The sequence below is a fragment of the Gobio gobio genome (assembly GCF_949357685.1).
Source record: "Gobio gobio genome assembly, chromosome: 15".
In the NCBI taxonomy this organism is placed as follows: Eukaryota; Metazoa; Chordata; class Actinopteri; order Cypriniformes; family Gobionidae; genus Gobio; species Gobio gobio.
The window spans coordinates 46,282,703-46,306,676 of record NC_137108.1 but is presented as its reverse complement, the minus strand read 5'-3'; the positions used below and the strand labels follow the sequence as shown (position 1 = coordinate 46,306,676).

Genomic DNA, 23,974 nt, shown 5'->3' with positions numbered 1-23,974 from the left:
CACCAAATTTTGGGCCAACCCTACAAACAAGCACAGCTTTTCTCAATTCATTTTAAATTGCAATTTTGAACCCAAAAAATCCCGGTAGATTTCTCCCCCGAATGAAGAGTGCAGTTTGATTTCTCCGGTTACTCATCTGACCTCTGCTGCAGGTAACCAAGACCGCAGTGGGAGAGCAGTGCTGCAGGTGTGCACCAGGAGCCAGGTGTGGACAGACGCGTGTCACACCACAAACGAGATCACGGGGCTGCTCTGCTACTACTGCAACAGACTGCGGTGAGAAACACTCACTTCCTGTGTTTCCATCTCTCAATCTCAGCCCCATCTCTGTGGAGGCATGAGTGGGGACACCGTTGATCAGTCAACATGGAAATGATTCGCTGTCAGTTTGCTACGAGGCAGTTGTGTCTCAGGCTTTTATTTGCAAGACAAATTTGTTGTGCTAAGTGTCTTGCGTTTTTTTTGTTCTTTCAGGAGGGAGAAACGAGATCTGGGTTTGACGGTTCTCGTAGACGCTCGCAGACAGCAGGCCACTTCCACACTGTTCTCCGCTCTGTCTCAGTTTCAGGTGAGACGGTACAGATCATCATTACTCTGTAAATCTCAAGCCCTCATTATTTTGACCCTGTTTTTTTAAAGCCTGACATATGAAAAAATTAGATTTTTATTAATTTTTTTAAATGAAGGACTTTTTTTTATGTGAAAGAAATTTGCATATGTGTCATATGGCTCACAGTATAAAATAGTGATAATATTTATTCAAAACCTTTTTTTTTTTTTCAAAACTGGCATATGCAATTTGGTACAGATGCTAATATTAATAAGACCAAAAAGTAAATCAATGAGATTTTTATCACAGTTGTTGCGGTAGTTTTTTCAGCTCTGAATAAGAGACAAATCTTTGTCATTTTAATAAATGGTTTATTCTTTTGCAAAAGAAGAGTCAGACAGTCATCATCATTAATGCCTGTAAACATTCAGTTCCCTTTTATACCCTTTCTAAGGTCAGCATCTCTGCACTCCTTCTGTAGTTTTCCACATGGTAAAAGTTGAGAGCACATACTGTACAGTCATATATTTTTCATCCTGACACCTGGACCCTCAAAATTAGATTTACCCTGACCCCTAGGGTCATGAGACCCACATTTAGGTGGACCGTGACCTCTAAGGTCATGAGCTGGTCACTGTGTTTGCTGATTTTAACTCTCAGTTATGCATAGCAAAACAATAAATTCTCATACATAATGATTAAAATGAATTTTCTTCTATGATTAAATTTTTCCACCACACAGTACAGCAGACTACTTCCATAAAATGCACATAAATATCCGTTGCCACTCTATATATCCCAATAATATGTCTTAGTAAGACATTATTTAAAGGGGTGGTAAAACACATTGTTTTGTAGGCTTGATTGTGTTTGTGGGGTGCACTGTAACATGTGTTCATGCTTCGTTTTTTTTTTTTAAAAATCATTATTTTTCATATATTTGAAATTTATTCTACACTGCTCTGTCCCTCCTTGTAAAACGGTCTGATGTTTTCCGGGTTGTATGAAGCCAGACCCTCAAAAATACGCAATGGGCTCAGATTGGTTAGCTGGCCCAGTGTGTTGTGATTCGCTAACCGCAGTGCACGTTTGTCGGAAACGCCACGCCCCTTACCTTCACCGGTAGACTGTGCTTTGGTCAGTATTAGAAACAACGGCGTCAATAAAACCATACCAATCTGAGCCCGAATCAGACCCAGAACATTTTAGTGAAGATAATCGAGCAGAACCTGTTCAGTCCTCAAGAGTAAAGACTGCAGATCTATAGTGATCGCTACTGAATGGCACTGTTACTTTTGTATTTTTAGAACGATTATAGCCAAATATCTGTCGCAAGAACTATTAACCCAAAACACTGGCTTTACTAGTAAGTTAGCCAAATCACACACAGAACCATGTTTAGCAAGCCTGTAGATAAATAATACATAAAAGCTCTAATCAAAGAATAATTTACACTAATGCCAAGTTCGCTGTTGAGATTTTAACGTTAGTGTTTGTAACGTTAGGTGTTCGTCGGATAACGTTAAGTATGAATGAGCATTTAACAGACTGGTTTGCAGAACAGTGTTGTCATCTGTTTACTTCCTTGCTACAATGTACAACCTATTACAGGAAAACACATCGATGAAAAATAAATCAGACTTACAGGTTGTGGCCCGTAAACAGCTTCTGTTTGTAAATCCAGCTTTCAGGACAAGCCGTTGTGCATATCCTGCATTGAACTCGCGAACATTGTGGAAGTTTTCCTCCGTGAAATGTGCTGCGGGAGCCCCGCGCGCGTCGTGCATTCACACACTGGCAGTGTTTGTCTCACGCAGCTGACGTTGTACAAATCCAGCATTGAACTCGCGAAGATGGAAGTTTTCCTCCGTGAGATGTGCTGCGGGAGCCCCGCACACGCCTGTTCCCTTCTGTCTCATACACACGTGCATATAACATGCTGTATGTTAAACGCTCTGCAACGCACCCCTGTCCCTATGAAGGCTGAACAGAGCAAGTACCCCAGACCTGCAATCCGGATGAATATAAAAGCGTTTCCTCGGCATCGCGGCAACAACACTCCAGCCTAACCGTACCACAACAGCGGCGCGATACAAAATGGCGCCCCCGCCCCCCCTATTTAATATTCTCGGAGGAGGGGTTTATGTAAATATTGAGCCTGGTGATGTCAGCAACCCTGGAGGAATGTCTTTAGTCCCTACCGGCCGTTTGCTGTAGTCCTTAGAAATGGATTTCTTTAAAAGCAAATATCTCCCTTTGCTTTAAACTTTGAACGTTGTAACTTTGCAGATGTTGTTTATGCTCAAGCAGCAACATTACACGCTAGCTAAAGTTAGAATAGTGAAATCGTGGTTTACCACCCCTTTAAATGCTCAGTTTATAATCAAAGCTCTATAGTTTGAAAACATAATGCAATACAATGATGATTGAGAGATGAGCAAATAAACTTTCCTCAAAATCCTGATACTCACATTTTTACAAGTTTTTTTCTAAAACCTGACGGATAATCAAGTCAAGCACGACATTATCACCCACTGAAATATTTGTCACATATTTGTGCACTTTTGTGCCAGAAACAGCGAGTAAGCAGGCAAACGGTGACACTTTCAGCCTCATTTTGGCACATTTTGAGATGTGTGAATTGTGTTGCTCAAAGCAACTTTACTTTTTAAATGTGTACATTTTAGGCCTTTTTTAGCATGGTAATTGTCATACTCTGTATAGAGCCGATGACTGTCAGCTTCTGCCTGCTTCATGTCAAATATCTCAAGGAAAGCATGTCCTCAGGGACTGAAACGAGGCCTGTATTAGCTTGTCTCTTAAACCAACTCGGAGAAAATAATCATTCCCAACATGCAGGCAAATACAGATATGAGTGAAGAGCGCTGTGAAATTGAGTGTTTGTTAACTAAAATATTTGACTATTACATGAAATAAATGATCTAAACTGTTTAGTCTTTTTAACTATATTTTTTCTATTTTTGTTATTGTTTTTTTAATGTAGGTCTGTACAATATCTAGCTTGTGAGGGAATTGTTACATTAAATGAAATTAAATCATGAAAATGTAAAAATAATCCAAATAAAATACTTACTATTAAATTAAATTAAATCTTCCATTATGAAATCCCCGAAGACCCCATAGTAGCCCTACTAGGTGTGTGTCCAGAGGGCTTTGAGGATAGAGCTAAAATATAGTTACTACAAATTTTACTTGCTGCAGCTATCAAGTGTATCACATGCAGATGATTAAAACCCAACCCTCCGTCATACAACGCCTGGATTCAAAAAGTATGGGAGCTGTACGAAATGGAACAAATCACATTTGCATTACGACTTCAGAAAACTATTTTTTTAAAGAGATGGGCTCCTGTAATGCCTTTAATACTCCAGTGATCATGAGCCATACCATCATATCCACCCTGTGTCCTGTGTTTTTTGTTTTTTTCCTCCCCTTTACTAGGTGTCTTTGTTTTCAATTTCTGTATAATATGTATGCCAATTAAGATTGAACAAATGTCAATGTTGTTGGGATATGATGGACTAACATGTTAAAACCCGATGCCATACTGTATTGTATGTTATGCTGTGATCAAAATAAAAATATAAGTAAAAAAAAAAATAAGAAGAAGAATTTAAAATAAAAATAATCAATATAAAATGCTTACTAAAAATATGTAATGTTTTATTTGTTTACCTGCATGTCTTAACCATTAATTGACATTAGAGATCTGTGAACACATTGTTAAATGAATGAAATATTAACTAGAGGTTAATATTATTATAGGTGATCAGCTGGCAAAAAAGTTTGGAAATCCCTGATTTAAGGCCCGTTCACACCAAGGATGATAACTATAGCGATAATGATAAAGATATAGTTTCAAAAAATCATTCTAAATAAAGAATAGCAGAGTCCACACCACAACTATAACAATAACAGCACAGATAAACAATATCTTTGAAATCAGCGTTAAAGAGCTCAGCAAAACTGAGTGTCTGTTAATAATACACAGAATGAAATCGTTATAGTTATCTTTATAGTTATCGTTCTTGGTGTGAAAGGCTTTTTAAGCTGTTTAGTCTTTGTAATTATATAAATGTTTTTTATTATTTAATGGTCGATTTATTCATGCTCTTTGATTTCTCCACCAGACTTCTATACCCAATGCACTTTACTCAGTTTTGTTTCTCGTGGACAAAGATGCAGCAGTGAAAGTCGAGAGAGACGTCACAGTTCCAGTGAGTAAATGACTGTTGTTGTTCTGTCTGTTTGATCTCAGTCCGTGTAAAAGCGTGTTTATGCCCTCTGCTCTGCTTTGCTCCTGTTCAGTGTGAAGTCCTGACGTCTCTGAAAGCTCTACAGAAACACATTGACTCGTCTCAGCTCACCAGAGACTTTGATGGCACCTTCCCATATGACCACAGCCACTACATTCACTTCAGACAGGTGCACGATTACAACACATTCATTGTTGTTCAACCTCAAATAAAAATATGGTCTCACTATGCATATTACTAGGATAATTGGCTGTTTATTAATACTATAAAGCACATATTATTCTGCATGATCATATTCTACATCCCTTAATCCCACCCAATACCTAAACTTAACAACTACCTTACTAACTATTAATAAGCAGGAATTAGGAGTTTATTGAGGCAAAAGTCAGTGAGAATTGGCCCCTAATTTACATATATGTGTGTGTACTGTGTATAATTATTATGTATATATAAAAACACACACACATGCATGTATATATTTATGACAAAATATATTTTTATAAAAACAATTATATATATATATATATATATATATATATATATATATATATATATAATGATAAATTATATATACAGTATATACATGCAAATATTTCTTAAATATATACATGCATGTGTGTGTATTTATACATACATAATAATTATACACTCTGCACACACATATATTATGTAAACACAAACTTTTATTTTGGATGTGAATAATCAGGATTAATTGTTCCCCAGGACTAATATAAAAATTTTAAGTCCCCCTGACATTTAAGTACATTTATGGTTCTCTGATATCAGTTACTAGTCATGTGACATGTTTTTTTTCTTTACGAAGGCTTTTATTTAAAAAACATCATGTTGAAGTTTGTTTGTTTTTCCCGCCACTGGCAGAAAATTGAACCGTTTGCTACGAGCTGCAGCGGCGCGATCTCTTCCCTTCAGAGCTCCATTGAGACACTAAACAACATCGCCAATCTGGAGACGTCTGAGGTAATTCTGTGTAGAATAAATTACATAGAGTAGAATATGTTCATTATTGTATGGTCATTCTCTGAGAAATACTGTATCGTTAAAAATTTGAGTGAAAGTAAGTGTTGACAGAATTTTCATTTTTGGGTGAACTATCCCTTTAAAGTCCCTAGCCATTTAGTCATGCAGCATAATTGAAAATGATTCAAATTGCCTTGTTTACTGGCATTCAGTTTTAAAACTCTGGCCCTTTTCTGAGCCCTGCCTTAAAAACTTAACTGACCAATCCTAGCCTGTCATTTTTTTTAAATGTAACACAATGCAAGTTCTGCAGTAACCAAGAGGGAAACGTGAACATTAAAAGTTGAACATTGTCCTGTAGGAGGTGTCAGAGGTCATCAGCCAGCAGAAGAATCTCATGAAGAGTATTCTGGATGACACAAAACTAAACCGCCTGCGGCTGGAGGGCGGCACGTTTCTGGCACGAATCAGGAAAGAGGAGATGTGTGAAAACGAGAACTACAGGTACTGCCTTCATTAGAGGACTGACTGATGATTATATATTAAGTATAAACACTTCATTATTTTTCCACTTAAGGCAAGACACCACCAGTGAATTTGTAACTAATAAATATCATTATATTATATTGTATTATATAATGTAATATAATATAATATATCATACTTCCCCAGTTAATCATTAAGATATTAAGAGATAAAATGTTGTATTAATCAAGCGAATTATGTATTTCTGTAAAATATTTCAGAATATAGATAGGAATACAACAGTAAAGCTATGTAAAGCTGCTGAAGTGGAGCAAAATAGCCCACTAAAAAAAACAATGGTTTTGCCTGTAAAAAAATATCCACATAAAGAATGGTACTTTTGGAAAAAGAACTGCTAAGCCTAGAAAAAGTTATTTTACTATGTGAATCCATTGATTTCAATGGGATAGTACAGAACAAAGATGTTAAAGAAATAAAGTGATGCGTTTGAACTTTTCTTGCATAAGTAGGAGCCAGCAAAATGTACATTTATTTTTTATTTATTTTTTGCTAGGTATGCACTGATATGAAAACTTTGGCCGATAACGATAATTCCTTATAATGAAAGCCGTTAACCGATATATTGGCCGATAAATCTATGAGAGCCTGATTTCAAAAACAAAAGTCTCACCATTAAAAGTCATGTCCCAAGCACACAATAATAATGTTTTCATTATAATTTTATGTAGCCTATATGACAGACTTGCGCTGCACATGTTGCACTGAACCGTATTTTTCTTTTTGAAGTGATTTCAATCATATTTAAAGCAATTCAAACCCATCAATGCGAACAGTGCGCATCTGAAGTGTCTCAGCTGAAGGAAATAATTAATGTGCTTTAATGTATCAGCCAAATTTGGCAGATATATCGTGCATCCTTAATTTTTACAAAATGAAAGTTGAAAACACTGACGTGAATGGACTGTTCCTGTAGTGTTTCTCTGGAGAGTCTACCTGACTTGAGAACTACAGGATCTCTGTTATATTTCCAATACAACATCTTTTTTTTTTTTTTGCAAAAGACATCAGAAATCCCTTTATGAAACCCTCGGCAGACAGTTCTCAGCATGCCAGATAACTGTCCGAAAGACTGTTCTCAGTTCAGTGCACTGTTGGACTAACTAGAGTACTGAATGAGTTGGCAACATCATAGGATCTTATACTCTTGGATATTGGCTCTTTTTGACTCGGAGTGACTGTCAGGCACATCCAGAATTGAGTTTTGATTGAGTAGCATGTAGATTTGTGCCGACTCGAGACGTGAACTGTTTATAAGCTGTTTTATTGACGTCTTTTTGCGGTTGAAACACTGATTGAGTGATTACACACAGATTTTGGATAGTTGTACTGTATCTTTCAACATACCTTCAGATGTTCATTCATGTTTATTTCGCGCTGTAGCTGGTATTAAAGATGATCAGTTCACTGTTTCGCTAAGTTGAACCTCATGTTGTGTTGTGTGCAGAGACGCTGTGGATATGGTCAGTACGCTGTATAACCAGGTGGATGAAGAAGTCCACAAACTCGTCATTCTGTCTAATAAATCACTGCAGCAGCTGGAGACGCTTCTGGAGCTGCGCCAGTTACAGGAGCGACACGAAGAGGTGAAAAACACATATTGACTGTTTATTAGTTCTTATAAAGCATATGACCTTATTCTACATCCATTAATCCTACCCAGTACCTAAAAGCAAAAGTTGTAGTTAATAGTGAATGTCTTCCCCGAACTATAAAGTGTGACCTGATTTATTATATCCACAAATACAGTGATGCACACTGATGAGCAGTATTGCTTCTGCATGTATTTTTCTCATTCATTTTCTCTATAGGCATATCTGATCGTTCTTCAAGAAAGAGCTAAATGTGATAAAAAATGACTCATTGTGGATTATGCAATCAAATCACTCAGGGTTTTGTGTTTTTATATCTCGGTTTTTGATCAGAAAACACAACGACTGTTATGTGTGCTCTAACACTACAACATCCCACAATAACTAATAATAGGGCAGCTCGTTAAAATATGGTAGTCTTCAAAATCTATGGTGTAAATGAATGAATGATTTTTACTTCTGCGACCTGACTGTTACAGTTTTATTGTAATGATGAAAGACTATGGGGGTGGTGATGTTTTTCTGAATCTCTCCTCAGGTGAAGAGGTGGTTTTATGTGGAGAGTGAGAAACACTTGGCTCCTTTGGACTCGTATAGTCTCTCTCTGAGCTCCATTCAGGACATGAGACAGAGTCTGGCCCAGTTCATGGAGGAGTCCACAGTAAGTGTCCATGGTGTTTCATATGCCGAAAGAAAAAAAAAGGGAACTGGCATGTTACTGTCCCAGGATGCTCAACAAAAGTTTTCAGTCAGATTTCAGTCTCAGTTTCAGTTTGACCTTCTCCTGGGCTACTGGCCACTTTTATTGAAGTGAGACAAAGTTGACAGTTAAAGTCTACAGGGAAACCGATGCCTTTATCCGATGCCATGCTCTACTGTTTTAGCTACAGGAATTCCATTAATTATGAATTAATTAAATAATAAAACATTTACTGCATCAGAAATCACATATAGTCTAAGTAGAAGTATGTTCTATATAGTATGAATATGGGACATACTACATCATACTACATAATTATTTTCTTCATTATTATTATTATTATGTTATGTAATTGTAACTGTTTTGTTCAAAAAAGAGAAAATAGATGCCATAGAGGTCAGTGTGTAGGGAGACATTGAGGCGAATCCTGTTCGATTCACTAATGAATCGATGACTAATGATTCACTAATGAACGTGTTCACTAATGTGGTGTTAATTTTGCTCCTGTAGGAACAGCAGAAGAAAGCTGCAGCGCTGTTGAGGGAGTCTAAAGCCGCTTCTGACCTGCTAGAGGTCAAACAGCACATAAGCGGCGTCCTGCAGCGGAGCGAGGCGCGCAAGAATGAGCTGGAGGTCCTGCACAACCTCTACGAGTTCTACGAATCGGTAAAGAATTGTTTTTTGATTGCATTATGTCTAGTTTGCTGCATCATGTCAACTACTGTCATGATGTCATGATAATTAGTGGTCAACTGACTGATATTACGGTATGTTTAAAATTTAATTTTAAAGATAGTAAATAACACAAGCATAACAATTTATATTTATTTTTACATAATGTTTACTAAAGTAATTGCAAATGAATCATATTAAAATGAATCAATTTTAAAAAAGTTATAATTTTAACTTGATAAAAGAAATCTGTAAAATAAACAAATTCATACCATGATTATTATAATGAACTAATACCAAAACCATAAAAAACATTACTTGAAATAAAATAAGAATTCACTAAAATAAAGTAAAAAATAAATAAAAACATAGGTTGTGTCTGAAATTGCCCCCATTACACTTAAATAAGGCACTATTTGAGGGGACAGCCATTTGTAGTGGTGTTCAAAACCATAGTGGACGTTATTGAGTGCACTCATTCAATCCCACAATGCACCGCAATAGTGAGTGTACAACCGATGTGCGCTTAACGGCTAGAGAATACCCATAATGCACTGTGAGAGTCGCACGCCAAATTAATTTCCTTGTCTGATCCATTTTCCAAAACCGCTGGTCCAATGTGGCAACAGCGTAATATATCATATAGGTATAAATTCCTTTTTAATTGATTATTAAATTGTTTAAGGTTTATGCTTGCTAGTTTCCGTGCCAGAGTTAAAGATAAATCTTTTCATTACTACTGAAGCTGCCAGTTTGCTAAGTTTCAAATAATTATTAAACAGCAGGCACAAACTGTGTCAGTGTCTGAATTCGCTCACTCGTTTTCATTCATTCCTTCAAGTGGACTATATGAGTCACACAGCCATAAACTTGGCCACTTTCGTTGCATCTGTGCTCAAGCGCTGTCAAAATAAAAGTCCCACTTGCAACACTTATCAGCCAAACAGAAAAAAGCGGCCAATAATTAATAAAAAAAAAAGGCAGATATCCACCACCAAGATAATGTGTTAAAACCTCTCTCACGCAGGCAAACCAGTGGATGGTCCATTGCCAGGAGTATTTCTGTCAGCTGAGGGTGGACGATACTGCGGTCAGTTACACGCCTGCCGTGCTGCACGTTTTGCAGGATTACCACAGTGAGGCCACAAAGTTCTCCCTGGACAACTTCAGCGTGCTCAACCAGATGGTGCTGAACCTCAACAGCCCGCGGGAGCTGCAGCAGTGGAGCGGCGTTTGGCAGAAGTGCCAGCAAACCAAACAGCAGCTGGAGGAAGCACTGGACAAGGCCTCGATGACCTCCGAAGAATCTGCTCTTACAACAGCAAAACTTTTGGAAACCCAAAGCGGAGTAGGTTCCTCTGAGCTTCCCACCCTGAACTCTTCTTCCACGTTGTGTTTTGACTACGAAGATGAGAAGCCGCATTCAGCAGGTCCGTTCTCCGGAAACCAGTTCCCATTTCCACCGGAGAGCGGCAAGCTCTCGCCATCCCCGTTTGACGACACTGACAGCGACTGTACCGTCGACTCGTCCGCCTCGTGTCACTCTGAGCCCCTGCATTCACCGGCGACGCGTCAGCGTAAGCAGCCGCTCAAAAAGATCATGAAGAAGACCATGAGCTACGAGCTGACGCTGCGTGACAAAGCTCACCCGGATGCTGGTCATCATGGGTACACGGGCATCTACATCAAAGGACTGGAGGTCACCAACAACGTGTGCATAGAGAAGAAGCTCCAGCGGCCAGACGTGAAGAGTCCGGCTCTGGGCCGCAGCCGCAGCTTGTCGTCCCCATCCAGGACACACTGCAGACACAGCGACGGGGACGTGAAGATACACAGCAGGTGAGTGGATGCAAACTTCTCACCTTTTGGGGGGAGAAAAATAAGACAGCCATTAATATGAGTAATATTAGTAAATAATGGAAGTTAATAATAATTATTATTAAAGGTGCACTATGTAACTTTTCCATCCACTAGAGGTCGCCTGTTCGAATCTTGGGGCATGTGGTCTTCACCTGTGGACTCGGCCAGAAATCATGTTCATGGATGCGATTATTAACGTTACTGTAGTATGAAGCAGAGCAGGAGCTGAGCAAGGCTGCTGGAGCGATTGTTAATAAGATGAACGCAACACACGCCTCGCGAGCAGCGGGACTTTTATTATGACACAGTCCCGGTTCTTTGGTTAAAATAGCAATTTTCTCACGATTTACAAATAGTTGGAAACATTTAGGATATTGTAAGTACTCAACTGAACAAAATATATAACACTGGCCTAGTGGTTTTTGGATTTTACTGAAAATTTTTTTACATAGTGCACCTTAAAATACTACATTTTTATTTTATAGCAATAAAAATGACTATTATAATAATAACTATTATTAAAACACAATTTTACAGGTTTGTTTTAATCATAGTAATATATTTCTTTATTGATTTGTTTAATTTAATAATTTTATAAATTAAATAATTTATCAAATAAAAACATAATAAGAAGAAGAAGAAGAACAGCAGGTACGTGAAGCATTGTGCAGGGATGCAAAAAAATAAAGACCATAAATATTAGTAATAATAGTAAATAATAGAAATAATTAAACATAAATAAGATACGATTTGTAATTTTACTGTTGTTTTGTAAATAATATTAATAGTAATAATAAACATTTTATTTTATAGTATATCATTATTATTATAGCAATACTTTCTTTATTGATTTATTGATTTTTATAATTTAATAAAATAATATTATTATTATTTTTATTATTATTATTACTAAGCACTATTTATAATGTTTAAATGCACAGTTACCTGACAAATATTTTTTTGAGTACTCCCTCCGGTGCGAGGAAGACCCGTTTAGATCTGCTCTGGCGGGTAAAACATCTAGAGAACGCCCTCAAGTTAGGCCAAGAAGATTTGTCTGTAAGGGTACTGTCTAAACGCACAGTTACCTGACAAATATTTATATTATATTTATATATATAAGTAAACCTGACTCTCCATTTTCTTCCACCACAGATAGGGGATTTCATCTTTATTTTTCATTTCCTTTTAATTCCTATTATAACTGTTATAATATATATATACACTTAATAAACTTGTACAAAATAAGAGTTCAACCTCACAACTGACGGAAGAAACTCTATAGATGAGACAAAAGTAGACATCAAATCTTGTACCTTGTAGGACTGTTTGTAGATGTAGATGTCATATCCTCCTTCAATCTTTTTGGTCTTGCTGAAGAGGATGAGATCCTCGAACAGAAAGACATGACGAAGGTATTTTTTGCGTCCGCAACAGACAATGAACTCATCCTGAGACCGAAGCTGGCCCTGCTCCTTCAGATTGACCTGATTGCACAACACAGGAAATTATATCAGCCTCTCTCAAATCATGCCAATCATGTTTTTTTACTGTAATATAGTAAAAAAAAATATTGTATTACAGTAAGAATATTTTTTTTAATGATAATTCTGAAGAAAAATATGTTTAATACAAATAAACAAATAATACAAATAAACTTGCCTTGCCTTGCCTTGCCTATTTTTTTATTTTACAGTATAGTATGTATATGTATATGTATATATATATATATATATATATATATATATATATATATATATATATATATATATATATATATATATATATATATATATATATATATATATATATATATATATATATATATATATATATATATATATATATATATATATATATATATATATATATAATATACTAGTAATAAACAGCAGGTAAGTGAAGCATTGTGCAGGGATGCAAAAAGAGACGATAAATATTACTAATAATAGTGAATAATATAAATAAATAAACATAAATAATAGACATTATTTGTAATTTTACTGTTGTTCTGTAAATAATAATAGTAATAATAATTAATAAGTTAAAAATTATTATTACATACTCAATACTCAAAATTCTCAATATTTTACAGAATAGCATTATTACTATAGCAATATGTTTCTTCGTTTATTTGTTTCATTTTTATAATTCAACAAAATAATAATTATTAGTTATTATTATTATTATTATCCATCATATTGAATGGGTTCCATAAAAACAACAGTGTGAATGTGACCTAACCCCCTTGACATTTAGGGACATTTTTAAACTGTATAGGGTGAGTTTTTCCCTTTATCCTCATGTTAAAATCGACTGTAAATCCACATTTTAAAGCTGATAAAAGTTAGCCAGTGCATAAGAACTCAGACAGACTTAACTACACAACTCCCTCTGATCCTCCAACCCTCAATCACGCTGCATCACTTTCTTCCAGCAAAATTCAGCACATCATGGACGAGATGATCGCCACAGAGAGAGAGTACGTGAGATCCCTCAGCTACATCATCGAGCACTACTTCCCTGAGATGGAGCGACTGGACCTTCCTCAGGACCTGAGAGGGAAGCGCAGCATTATTTTTGGGAATATGGAGAAGCTGTGTGACTTCCACAGCCAGTACTTCCTGAAGGATCTGGAGAGCTGCGCCCACTCGCCCCTGTCCATCAGCAGCTGCTTCCTGCAGCACGTGAGTTCAAATGACCTTTTAGATTTCGACATGATGCGCTACCGTTCGAAAGAATGTCTTAGAAAGAAGTTTCTTCTGCTGATATAATTAAGATATAAATGCATTTCTTCATTGTTTTGTCCATGGGTAGGAGGAGCAGTTTGGTATGTACGCCCTGTACAGCAAGAACAAGCCCCGCTCAGATGCCTTGCTAATAAGCCACGGAAACCATTTCTTCAAGGTGAGCGACCTCATTTCCCCTCCATGACGTTATTCACACAAGCTGGGGCAGATTTTTCTGAATGTTACTATGTGGTCTTCAGAATAAGCAGGTGGAGTTGGGCGATAAGATGGACTTGGCGTCCTACCTGCTGAAGCCCATCCAGAGGATGAGTAAATACGCTCTTCTCCTGAAGGATCTGATTAAGGAGTGTGGCCACTCTCAGGAGCAGGAGCTCACTGACCTCAGAACAGCTGAAGAGATGGTCAAGTTCCAGCTGCGCCACGGAAATGACCTGCTAGCCATGGACGCCATCCGTGGATGTGATGTAAGTGGAGTTTGGATGGTAGGAGATGGAGTTTGGAATAAACACACCTCTTTCATAAGCACATAATCTCTGCATTTCTTCTCTTTTCTAACTTGCATAAAATAGTTGTCAAATCAACTTGGCTCCTTGATTAATTGCCTTTTTAATTTTTGTTTTTATTATTATTATTATATAACAATTTATTTACTTGAATACATTTATTCAAATAAATATTTATTTATTTAAAGAGCATTTAAAATATTTTAAATAATATTTTAAAATATAAATATTTATGTATTATTTATTTAGTTGAAAAATATAAATAATGAATTATTATTAAAAACTAAAATATAATCGAATAGTTTTATTTAAAAATAGTTAATTAATAATTAAGTAAAATAAAGAATTATTTTCAAATATTATTATTTTTCATATTTGAATACATTTTATTCAAGTAAATGTCTATTTATTTAAAGAACATTTATTGTAAATAAATACATTTTTATTATTTAAAAATAAAAATATTAAATTGTTTTTATAAATAAAGATGTATTTATTATTTATTTACTTGAATGTATCTGAAATAAATCAATATTATTAAAAACAAAACAAAATATTATTTAATAATTAAGTAAAATAAATAATTATTATTTTCAAATATTATTACTATTATTATATTATTATTTATTTAAAAACTAACATTTAATTTATCTAAAATAAATAAAATAGTATTATATTTATTATTATTAAAAAACATAAAATACATATTTAATGTAAATAAAATAATTTAATAATTTAATTTAATATTATTTTCAAATATTATTATTATTATTATTGTTAATTTATTAGAATTTTTTCCCCAAATATTTATCTTTGTGTGTTTGAATATATATATAAATGAATTTTTGAAATAAAATTAAATCTATTCATGTAGCATTCAATTTTGCTTGTGTTTTCATGACAATTAAACATATTTTTCTTCAGAATTATCATAAAAAAAAATATTCTTACTGTAATACAATATTTTTTTTTACTAAATTACAGTAAAAAAACATGATTGGCATGATTTGAGAGAGGCTGATATAATTTCCTGTGTTGTGTAATCAGGTCAATCTGAAGGAGCAGGGCCAGCTTCGGTCTCAGGATGAGTTCATTGTCTGTTGCGGACGCAAAAAATACCTTCGTCATGTCTTTCTGTTCGAGGATCTCATCCTCTTCAGCAAGACCAAAAAGATTGAAGGAGGATATGACATCTACATCTACAAACAGTCCTACAAGGTACAAGATTTGATGTCTACTTTTGTCTCATCTATAGAGTTTCTTCCGTCAGTTGTGAGGTTGAACTCTTATTTTGTATCCTTTCAGACAGCCGAGATCGGAATGACGGAGAATGTCGGCGATAGCGGGCTGCGCTTTGAGATCTGGTTTCGCCGAAGGAAATCCCAAGACACGTTCATCCTTCAGGCCAGTTCTGGAGAGGTGAAGGCCGCCTGGACCAGCGTCATCGGCAAGATCCTGTGGCGGCAGGCCTTACGAAACCGAGGTCAGAAAGCAGCGGCTTTTAATCAGGCGGATACAGCTTATTATAAAAAAAATTCATCTTTAAATATATTTAGTCAGATTTGATCTGTTTATTTCAGTACATTTAGTTCAAGATAAAAGCTCACGGCTCGGGTAAAATGACGTGTCTTTTGCAAAACATTTAGGTGTGACAGCATCTCGCCTCTGAAAAGCAGTGCAGGAAGCCCTGGTGCCTGTTGTGAAAAACACTAGTTACTAACCAGCCAAAACATGAAGAGATGCATAGATAGAAATTCTTCTGTGTTTTCAGCCCTACAACAGCAGAACTATCACTTCAGCATTGCGGTCTTGCTGACAAATGCATTGTGGGCCATTTTTGTTCTCTATGTTGTTATTATTAGGAGCTGAAAATATGTTGCAATAGAAACACTGTGGTGTCAAAGCTTTTTGCATCATGTTTTTATGCCCCTCTAATGCATGTGTGTGTTTTAACATCAGAGTTGCGGATGCAGGAAATGGTTTCTATGGGCATTGGAAACAAGCCGTTCATGGACATCAAACCCAGCGACTCTGCGATCAGCGACCGAGCCGTCGACTACATTATGAAAGGGTCAGGTAAGATGTCTGCATCAGCAAGACATTAACCTCATCATCATCATTAGCATCAATCTGTGAGAGAAAAAATCCAATATAATAATAGCCACGTAGATATGAGAAGGATTGTCATATCCTTTAATATAAAATAACACATAACATAAACTACTTTAATAATCTACAATAATATTTATATAACTTTATATATATTAGGGGTGTAACGGTTCTCTGTAAAAAATGTAAGTTTTTTTCCCACCCACGGTTCGGCATGCACTTGCACCGCGGTTCATCTCAAATTTGACGACGCATCTATAATATGGTTTCTTGAAAATAACAACATTTAAAACAAACAGACAGAGTTAGGTTAATGTATGTTTATGTCGATGGCATGGGCATCGGACTGGGGGTAAAACCAGGACTAATTACCAGGGCCCCAAGGAGAGAGAGGGCCCTTGAAAAGTCTGGAATATATTTTAACATGGAACATGGGGGCCCATGGGGACTGTCTATGCATAGGGCCCGGGATCTTGTGCTACGCCGCTGGTCGATGGATACACATTCTGGATTCCCAATGCATTACAACAGCGATGATTCAAAAGCGGCACTCTTGCATGCGAGTGCGAATGCTCAAACTTGAACGAGTCATTTACGCGTCATCACCCGGGTGTTGATAGTGCGCGAGCACAGAGGACACCGGGGGTCCGTTCTTCGTACCTCGCTTAATACATCTGAGATGATTTGACAGATCCCAGATCGTTTCATCGTGATAACTGATGTCTGGCTAATTTGGTTCTTCAAGAGAATTTGCGGATTGGATTTAAATATCTGGATTAAATGATCTAAGATCACTGCGCGTTCTTGTTTTCCCTGAAGAGGGCAGATACATCGATACTCGAAACCATGATCAGCAATGCAGTGATTGGATGGCGTCAAGACAGCAACGTAATGACATCATATAATTAAAAAAGCCACCTGGCAAAAAACTTGGCAAATTACACCAAAAAAAAATAATTATATTCACGATTTTATACAGTATTTGTACACCCTTTACATTTTTATTTCAATGTTGTAATTCAATTTTTAATTCAATTTGAAGCAGATGTGTAACGTGACATTATTAAAGTTTCTTAAGGGTCAAGATCAAATTCTCTGCATCTCCAAGTGGCTGTGTCTATAGTATTATACACAACATTATAATATTATATACATTCTTAAAATAATATATATATGTGTGTATATATATGTATATATATGTATGTATGTATGTATGTATGTATGTATTATGTATGTATGTATGTATAATATTAATTCTATACACTCACACAGAGAATATATATAAAACCAATTATATCCAATATAATAATAGCCAAATACATTAAAACCGATATGAAAAGTAGTGTTCATTTTGAAAATGTATTAATAAATAAAATCAATAATATATATATCTGTGTGTGTGTGTGTGTGTGTGTGTGTGTGTGTGTGTGTGTGTGTGTGTGTGTGTGTGTGTGTGTGTGTGTGTGTGTGTGTGTGTGTGTGTGTGTGTGTGTGTGTGTGTGTATATATATGTATATACAGTATATATAAATATATGATTATATAAAAACTGATAGGGTTAATAACTATTGAGAAATGAAAGCAAATATGCAAAGTGTATATATATATATATTTATATTTGTATATATATATATATAGTATATGTAAAACAATACTTTTCATATCAGTTTAATATATTAAAATAATAATAATAATCAAATATCATACTTTGATGGAAGAACAATACTTTTCATATCAGTTTTAATATATTTATCAACAATTGATTATTAATCCTAAACCTAATGGACAGAAGACACAAGCACAGACTCTGAAATATTTATTGAATGTGGCTCAAATTTATATTCCACATTTTCCCGTCCTGTATGAAGGCATATTTTTAGAATCAAAAAGCAAAGCACAGCTGGAGCTCGTCTGATCTTTGAGAAGCCTCTGAGCTGAGCTTTAGTGTGCGGGTCCTTTCAGAGCAGTGTGTTATCTGCTCTCTGGTTTTGGCTGTTAGCGTGTGTTTATTCACTTTACTCGAGGCATAGCTTTGTTGTAATGTCTGGGTGACACGTCTTAGGCATTAGAAGCTTTTGAATGTCATGCATCAAATGATATGAATGACTGTTGTGTAATCTGGCTCAAAGCAGCAGGTCACCGCACAGACAGCTGACAATATCTGCAGTTTACTGACCTTTATTTTCATTTAGTTGGACAGCAAAGAACACACATTTTGTGCATAAACATTAAATGATCTATTAAATTGCTTAATGTGGAAATTGTCCTGCGATGTGACTGTGAAATACAGAAACAACATACAGAATCAAAATGTTGAGCGAAATACCATTTGAATAGATGGACATTATTACATATTTTACATATTTAATTTTATACAAATCCAAAAAATATTAAGTTCATACAGTTATATTTTCAAATAGGATGTTTGTATTATGTATATAACATTTCTAATCCTGTATGTCATTTTTAATATTTCGATTTAGCTTTAATTTATTTTTATTTCAGTATTAGTAATTGTAGTATGTCATTTGAATCTATTTTATTTCAGTTAGTTGCCAACGAATCGTTTCATGTGTATAAAAATGTTCATTTTTAAATAGTTAACAGTAACAACACTTATACCTTGTACTTGTACAAAACCTGATACTATTAAAAGTTAATAGATTTAAAAAAATGTATGTGGAACTACTTCAGCATTCATTGATTCAGTCCTGCAGCTTAATTGACCCGCCCCCTTTAGTTACTGTTGCTATGTCCGACAAGCCATGGCGCTCTCACACCACACACGTTCTCACGTACAGAAAATATATCGCGGAGCAAAGAGGACACTGACAACATGCAGACAGACAGGACAGAGCAAGTTACTTTTGATATGAAACAGTCTCAATTTTGAAATGGTCATTTTTTTAAGAAATTTAAACAATAAATAGGGTTTTGTGGCTCTTTAATGTGTCGTGATCGCTGTAGTGCCTCAGTTAAAGCTGCTCGTGAACCGATTATCTCTTCCTTCTAGTTGATAAGCATGAAACAAACATGAATGAAACCGCGTTTCAACCGCGAAAAGATGTCAGTACACACTGTTTTTCCAAGTTCAAGTCCACCAACGTTAATCTACTAACTCTCCTGACTGCTTTGTCGGACAAAACGGAAGATTTGGCGATGTGATTGGTCAGATCGCCTCTCAATCAAACTTGCGGCGAACAACTTGCTGAACACAGAATATATTTTAGCCATTGACTTCCATAGTATGGAAAAAAATAGTTTGGAAATCGTTGGCTACCATCAACTGTCTGGTTACCCGTATTCTTCAAAATATCTTCTTTTGTGTTCAGCAGAAGAAAGAAACTCATACAGGTTTGGAACAACTTAAAGGTGAAAACATTTTTGAGTGACCTATCCTTTAATGTGTGGATGCAAATGGGAGTCTAACTGACAGCAATGGCTGCCTTCATCTAATTTTAGTCCATCCTCCGTCTCTGCAGAGTCCAGGATGCGGGCATCCATAGCGGTGTCCTCGTTTGACCACACCACGCCGTTTAAGAGACCTCACTCCACCATTTCCAACAGCAGCTCGTCGTCCTCCAGCAGTCAGTCGTCCTCCTCTCTGCTGGGCTCTCTGAACCTGCATCTCTACCCGTCTCACCCGCTGCCCGGCTGCCTGTCTCTGGGCCACTGGCCGTACGACTGCATCGAAGAGGACGAGTTGGAGCACGATTCTACCGTTCAGTCCTCCATGAGTGAGTCGCTGTCTGGAAGTCTGTGTGTCTCCATAAAAAATATGCACGACATCTTGTCCAGGTCTTGAAGTACATGAAGCCTATTTAAGGAGCATTAGGATTTTTGGCATTGTGACATTATTTTCATGACAATTTAAAGATGCAGTGTGTGAATTTTAGCTGCATCTAGTGGTGAGGTTGTGAATTGCAATCACCCACTGCTCACCCCTCCCTTTCAAAGCACATAGAGAAGCTATGGGGGCCGACACAGGACAAAAATGTCTTCATCGGAGAGAACAGAGAGTGACTAGTCCGTTTAGGGCTACTGTAGAAACATGGCGGCGCAAAATGGCGATTTCACTGTAAGGGGACCCGCGGTGTATGAAGATAGAAACGGCATATTCTAAAGTAATAAAAACATAATGGTACATTATTCAAGGTCTTTATACACCACTGAAAACATAGTTATGTATATTATATCGCATTTCTGTTAATAGATCCTCATAAATACCACACACTGCACCTTTAAGCACATTTTCCCCCTAAGGGTATGTGTATATATATATATATTATATTAGTCAAGTTCATATCCAGTCTAAATAAATCAACAGGATGTTTCATCTGATAATAGTGTCTGTGGTGGGCAGAGGGTGTGTATGTACAGCAGCTAAGAACATTCATGTACGCTTTTTAGACAGGAAGCTTAAAACAGGAAATGGGCCCCTCTCTCTCGGGTGGTGTTTCTTTTGTACAATGGAAGCCAATGGAAACTCTGAGGGGACGAATGTGTGTGCGGTTTCACTGGGCAGCCTATAGATACTCTGACAAAGACAAAGAATAAGAATATTCAATATTTTAGCTATTGTTACACAAGTTCCTCCAGTTCCTCTTCCTGTTCTTGACTGAAGAATTTGTTTAATCTATATATCTATCTATCTATTAATTAAAATCTATTATCTATTAAATCTATTAAAATCTAATAATATATATATATATATGTATGTGTATATAAATATATATAATTTATACCATAATATATTCTATGTATTATATATTAGAATATTGATATGTAAATAAATAAATTATATACATAAATAATTATACACTACCGTTCAAAATATGTTTAAGTCTCTTCTGCTCACCAAGACTACATTTTACTCAATTATTATTACAATATTCATGACAAACTTAAAAGTAATACAATTTTAAATAATCATAATAACAATAATATTTTAGTTATTGTATACAACAGATTCTGTCTACAAACAAACAAAACAAAAAATATAATAACTGTTTTATATAACTGTTATTGGTTGGTGTTAAAATAATAATAATATTAATAATAATGTTTTATTTTAAAAAGCGGCTGTCCTAAGCTCAAGATCATTGTACAGAGAAATAATAGTTATATTATTTATTTATTTATTTATTTATTTATTTATTTTTGTTTTTAGTCTTATTATTGTTGTTATTTTAATTTATTTAGTTTTTTGTTTTGTTTGATTGTAGACAAAATATAGTTAAATTATTGTATGCATCTATTAAAAACGAATAATATATAATGTATACCATAATATATAATATGTATTATATTATAATATTGATATAAACATAAATAAACTATTATACACTACCGTTTAAAAGATTTTTAAGTCTCTTCTGATCTCCAAGGCTGCATTTTGATTAAAAAATATAGTAAAAACCGTAATATTATGAAATATTATTACAATTTAAAATAATTGTTTGCTATTGTAATATATTTTAAAATATAATGTATTCCTGTGATCAAAGCTGAATTTTCAGCATCATTACTCCAGTCTTCAGTGTCACATGATCCTTCAGAAATCATTCTAATATGATGATTCACTGCTCAAGAAACATTTATGATTATTATCAATGTTGAAACAATATTGAAAAAATGGCCTTTAAAGTTGTCCAAATGAAGTCCTTAGCAATGCATATTACTAATAATAATACATTTACGGTAGGAAATGTACAAAATATCTTCATGGAACATGATTTTTACTTAACATCGTAATGATTTTTGGCATAAAATCAAAATTTATAATTTTGACCCATACAATGTATTGTTGGTTATTGCCACAAATATACCCGTGCGACTTATGAACCATTTTATATACCCATTTTGTGGTCCAGAGTCACATATACACACAGTATATAAACAGTATATATAAGTAAATGTAATGTTTTGGTGTATGTTAACTTTGCTTTGTCGGTGTGTAGTCAGTGACAGTGCTGAGAGCTCGTCCCAGTGCACCTCCAGTGACAGTGTCAGCGGTTTGAGCAGCATCACGGTCCAGCATCACCCTGCGTTAGTGATGGAGAGCTACACCAGTGACGGAGGCTCCTATCTGTCCTCTCCCACACCGTCCCCGTCTCCACCCAAAGTCACGTCCTCCATCCTCTACCACAAAGAGACGGAGCTGCAGACGCAGAGCAGCAAGTTCATCACAGCGGTAAGAGTTGACGTAATTTCTAAAAGTTTGTGTATCTCTAAAACAGTGGCAGTGAAAGTGATGAAGTCAATCCAGTTATAAATGAAAGACGTAACCTTTGTTATTGCTTTGAAAATAGAAATGAACAAACTTTATATATAATATGTCAAATTGGTCACAAGACTTATGTCATTTATATGTATATTATACTCATGTATATATTTCTTTAAAGGAGCAAAATTGCCTTTAAAGGGATAGTTCACCCAAAAATGAAAATTATCCTATGATTTACTCGCCCTCAAGTCATCCGAGGTGTATATGACATTCTTCTTTCAGACGAATATAATCTGAGTTATATTAAAAATGTCCTGGCTAATCCAAGCTTTATAATGGCAGTTAATGGCAGCCAAAAATTTGAAGTGCATCCATCCATTATAAAAGTAATCCATACAGCTCCTGGGGGTTAATTCATAGTTTTCATGTGACGTCACACATTTATAGGAGGGCAAAACAAGGCTTTCCTCCATTGCCTGGGCCGCCAGTCATTTTTACCAGGTTTGTAGTCAGTATTAATGTAGTAAGACAGTGATATTAAAATACCAAATTCAATATACACCTTATTGATGTTGCATACTTTGTACAGGAAAGCAAATGAACACAGAATATTAATGCGACACAAGGTTTCTCGTTAAGTGTATTTCCCATCGAAAACCATTATAATACCATTATAATTCTTGATCATCTACTCACCTGTATATAGCATTATCAAAAAGGTGTAAACTGAATTTGATCTTTTTAGTACATTAAGGCACTTTAAGGGTGGGTTGCACTTGATCAGCCCTTTAATTCTAACAGTTTTACTGCTTTATTCATCTGCGTTTAAAATGAAGTGGTGCAACAACTCGATTTAAAATAAAACCCAGATCAACAAATCCTAGATTAGCGTTAAACTTTGCTTAATTTAATCCTTATTGGTGCAACTCACCCTATAGTGTTTTTCACGTTAAGTGTTTAAAAAACTTCCCGCTGTTTTTAGTGACTGAAATAGTGCAGCAGGAGCTGTATATGGATCATATTTTTGTTTTAAGATGGAAACTTGACAGGAGTTATATGGCGGTTTTGTCCTCCAAGGCTCCACGACAGTCACGTGACTGAAAACTATTAATAAAGGCCTTCTGAAGCGAATCGATAGGTTTGTATCAGAAAAATATCCATATTTAACACGTTATAAAGTAAAATATCTAGCTTCCAGCCTTCCATATTCA

General features: G+C 35.5%; 1 protein-coding gene across 8 annotated transcripts in view; it reads left to right on the top strand.

The window, feature by feature from the left end:
* plekhg4b (pleckstrin homology domain containing, family G (with RhoGef domain) member 4B) overlaps positions 1–23,974 on the top strand; it is a 75,057-nt gene that overhangs the window by 46,273 nt on the left and 4,810 nt on the right. For all 8 annotated transcript variants that reach the window (XM_079837710.1, XM_079837715.1, XM_079837713.1 and 5 more), the window contains 18 exons: positions 153–276; positions 475–568; positions 4,702–4,788; positions 4,880–4,996; positions 5,710–5,808; positions 6,170–6,312; positions 7,799–7,937; positions 8,482–8,604; positions 9,154–9,309; positions 10,343–11,154; positions 13,613–13,862; positions 13,993–14,082; positions 14,165–14,389; positions 15,476–15,646; positions 15,734–15,911; positions 16,388–16,504; positions 20,020–20,274; positions 22,498–22,730. In XM_079837710.1, coding sequence (XP_079693836.1) covers positions 153–276; positions 475–568; positions 4,702–4,788; positions 4,880–4,996; positions 5,710–5,808; positions 6,170–6,312; positions 7,799–7,937; positions 8,482–8,604; positions 9,154–9,309; positions 10,343–11,154; positions 13,613–13,862; positions 13,993–14,082; positions 14,165–14,389; positions 15,476–15,646; positions 15,734–15,911; positions 16,388–16,504; positions 20,020–20,274; positions 22,498–22,730 — 3,413 coding nt within the window. The remainder of the gene's footprint in view (positions 1–152; positions 277–474; positions 569–4,701; positions 4,789–4,879; positions 4,997–5,709; positions 5,809–6,169; positions 6,313–7,798; positions 7,938–8,481; positions 8,605–9,153; positions 9,310–10,342; positions 11,155–13,612; positions 13,863–13,992; positions 14,083–14,164; positions 14,390–15,475; positions 15,647–15,733; positions 15,912–16,387; positions 16,505–20,019; positions 20,275–22,497; positions 22,731–23,974) is intronic.